Source organism: Opisthorchis viverrini (genome assembly GCF_000715545.1).
Source record: "Opisthorchis viverrini unplaced genomic scaffold opera_v5_68, whole genome shotgun sequence".
NCBI lineage: Eukaryota > Metazoa > Platyhelminthes > Trematoda > Opisthorchiida > Opisthorchiidae > Opisthorchis > Opisthorchis viverrini.
Genome location: NW_008751724.1, coordinates 186,801 through 190,501, shown reverse-complemented (window position 1 = coordinate 190,501; position 3,701 = coordinate 186,801). Strand labels below are relative to the sequence as shown.

Below are 3,701 nucleotides of genomic sequence, written 5' to 3'. Positions count from 1 at the left end.
GTGACTAGCTTACGACCGCTTAGAGAAGGAAATGCTATGCTAATCTTTACACACTTTTGATCCGAAAGTTGTGTATCCAAGCCTTATTTCCTGTGATGAAATCTTCCCGCGTCACGGTGTGCGAGGCCTGGTGTGACTAGCTTACGACCGCTTAGAGAAGGAACATTTATGCTAGTCTCTACACACTTTTGATCCGAAAGTTGTGTATCCAAGCCTTATTTCCCGTGATGAAATCTTCCCGCGTCACGGAATCTTGTGGGGGGCTAACTAAGCAGACGATACAGCAGCTCAACTATGGTGACCAATATAGTGACTCAAAGTAGCTTTCACCGATATCCTCGTAAAAAACGGATAGATGTGCTAAACTTTTTACAACAATGTTTAACGAGATTAGTCGGGTTGATTGTGATTAACCTATATCACCGTGCTCGTTTGTTTTCACCTGGTCAAGCGTACGTAGCCTTTGTACGGGCTTGTCCTCCTTTTGGACAAATACATACCTACCCTCACTGGGATCACCCTTACTGTGTATTTATCTCTAATTTGGGCTTTATTGTTATCATTTTTGACACTTTTCTCAATATTCGAACAAAAGTTAACAAAACGTTTCAAAACTGGTTGAATAGTTTTGACACTGGGGTAGAAGATCTCATTATTGAAAGGCAGGCAGGTGTTTCTTTGTTTCTGTGTCATCAACCCATGCAATCACAGGAATGCGATGCGCATATGTTTTGAGAAGCTGACCAATCACTTATTAAATGAAAACAACCAATCAGAAAGTGGTAGACTCGATTGATGAGGATATTAGTATCCTACATTGTAGAACCGGAGGACTGGTCAATAAGTGTGATAATTCAACTGACCACCTGCCTGGGTCTGTTTTTGCGCATAGTTGAGAGCCATTAGTTGCCAAGCCGACCGCTTATCTCATTCTCAAAGCACAAGGTAGATGTGGCATCATTTACCCCGAACATTATAGTAAACTATGGGGACTTGCGTATATTTATTTCCCTAGCATCTAACTAGCAATCTATGTTGGACAGGTACCCTTTACAGAAGATGAAAAAGTCGGTAATATTGTATACCATTACTGTACTGACGGTAATATCAACACTGAATCTGTCAACTCCACACACGTTCTGGTGGATGAACATGAATAAACCTGCACCATCACCGCTTTCATGACGGGCCGCTCAGATCACGCAGTGTCCTAATGATCCTAATCAAAAAGTGGCTGTAAGTCTTTTTTGACCTGAAAATCCATTCTACAATCATTTAATTGCGGGAATCCTTAAAAAAGATTCACACGGCAACCGAAACATCAAATTATAACATCTGATTCCACTACGACGTGTTTTGATTTTGAACTTTTCACATTAAACACCACATGGCAAAATCCTGAGCCTTTCAACAATCACAAACATTTTTCATACTACTCAGTATCCACAAAATATTTTTTCCAAAAGAACTATGGGGTTTGATTTGAAATGTATTCAGTCTTTGTGAATGTCCCTGTGAATGACCCTGGTCAGCTTCGTTATACCCTCCTCACGATAGACTTCCCATGATTGGTTCCGTGGGAGTTGCATTGAATGTAAAGGCGAAGATCAAACTCGGACCATTGTTTGAGGGAGAACAAACGTCGACTGCTGCACTCGTTGGCCAGGTGTTAATACTTTATCGAATTCCAACAGATGGATGGCCCTTAGATGAGGACGGCCACACACTAGTTCTGGGCAATGGTTTGGTCCATATCGTATTCACCAAGTTTGACGCATAATGCGATGAGCTATTAGGCTTGTAAACAGTGTATGGGCTCACTATTCTACTTCGTCCCACAAACCGTTTGTGTTTCCAACTGTTGGCTAGAAGTAAAGCATCGTACATCTTTTGATTTAAAGTGTACTTTTGTGAAAATGCGCGTATTTCGTCAACGATTAATCATCCCCTACTAGTTGTGACGCAATTTGCTAATGTACGTCGGACAGAATGGGAGATAAAACTGAAACTGCATGCACGTCATAGCAACACAACACAAGTTAAGTGGGAGCAGTGAATATTGGTCCACTCGTCTTTCCATCGATAAACATTCTAGGCGGTTGTCCGTGACGAAGAAACTGGACCTGACCATGCCGAGACGGTATGAATATCTCCACGGCACTCGCATAGTCTGTCATACCAGCTTGGTCAGTGGTTACAGTTCTGACTCAGTCTCCTGGTCCTCCAGGTTGGGGGTTGAAACGTGTGACGACTTGTTCCCTAAAAACTGAAACGCAATTTCTTTCTCCGCCAAACACCGCTGCCTTGCAGTCAGTCTTTTGAGCCATAGGCTTTGGTTGAGGACCCCAATTGTCCTCCTGTCCAGATGTGAGCGACCTGACAGTATCCCAGCTCCCTATGAATCGCACATATACAAACAAGCTCAGGCCCCATCAGCCTTCGCGTAGTGCCGTCAGCAGAGTCGCCTTACTTGCTGCATACAGCAGGGTAGGCAAGCGAAAGCAGTTCAGTTCGAAAACCTCGCTTCTTTCTCTTTCACACACGTTTTCTCCCCCTCTCCCCACTCATTTATAACTCTCTTCTTGAATTCCCTTTTAGTCCCGGCTCATAAAACTGATGACTCTGGACGTCCTGCATCAGTTTTACAAGCAATATTTGCGCATCATCTGGCGCTGACAGCCTAAGGCACTTCGAAATCAATGTCCAGACCTCGGCATCCTGTCCATCTGAATGCTTTCAATCCTCGCACTCTGAAACAAGCGGGACAACAAGCTGCTCTTGCTCCCACACTGAATTCGCTTGGAATCGATTGAGTTATGTATCAGAGTCAATAATTCAAGATGTAATCACAGTGATTGAGCTAACCGCCCAATCACTCTCCACTCGCCTCTGACTGCCCACCTCTGGCAATCCAGAGGCTGCTGCCGCAGGATGTGGAGAGTTCGGTATCATCCTAAGTCACCAGATAGAAGGATACGTGCTTGACTATATACGCGTTGATAGTCGCCTGTATGCAGTTCGTCTGGCAACGTCCTTGAAAGTCTCACAAGTGGGATATTGACCGATATCTGTTTACAATGTCTGATTATGCTCCAAAGGACAGTCGCTCTGACGCAATCAAAGACCAGTTTTCTGACTCCCTGAATACCCTATTACGTCGACGTAGAAGGTCCGATGTCGTTGTGGTTGCAGGAGATCTGGGTGCAAGGATGAGCAGGCTTAGCGTATATGAAAATTGTAGCCACCATTTAGCCACATACATGATTGTACAGGTCACCGCCACTCGCTGGATCACGAGATCTATTTTTTTCCCTTGCACTCACAAATCACGCTACAATCGTGACTAACTTGACTACACAGCTCACAGGCAAGCCCTTCATCCCAAGACCGCGTTTTTTTCCCTAATGGTACAAACCACGATACACATCCGATATCGACTGTCCACCGTCTGATACGGTAGCAAAAAGTCGTGCTGACACCCACACACACGCAAACGTCCTACAAATAGGATGCCAGCACAGCAACACGACACAACTCAACAGGGCTTCGCACGTCGCCCAGCTCGGAGCAGAGCCGCTCAGGAGTTTTACGGCGTTTCAATCACAGATATTCAGGACTACGTGTAGCTGTTACAACAGCGAAGAAGACGCGAAACCTGCATCCGGATTTACAACAGGATTTATCAAACTGTACCTGCAAAA

The 3,701-nt window shown here is 44.6% G+C and overlaps 1 protein-coding gene across 1 annotated transcript in view; it reads left to right on the top strand.

Annotated features, from left to right (window-relative positions):
• T265_04218 (hypothetical protein) overlaps positions 1–3,061 on the top strand; it is a gene marked incomplete at both ends in the record, with an annotated part of 13,964 nt that extends 10,903 nt beyond the window's left edge. The window contains 3 exons of the mRNA XM_009168911.1: positions 2,342–2,543; positions 2,641–2,851; positions 2,918–3,061. Of these exons, the coding sequence (XP_009167175.1) occupies positions 2,342–2,543; positions 2,641–2,851; positions 2,918–3,061 (557 nt within the window). The remainder of the gene's footprint in view (positions 1–2,341; positions 2,544–2,640; positions 2,852–2,917) is intronic.
• Positions 3,062–3,701: the final 640 nt, after the last annotated feature.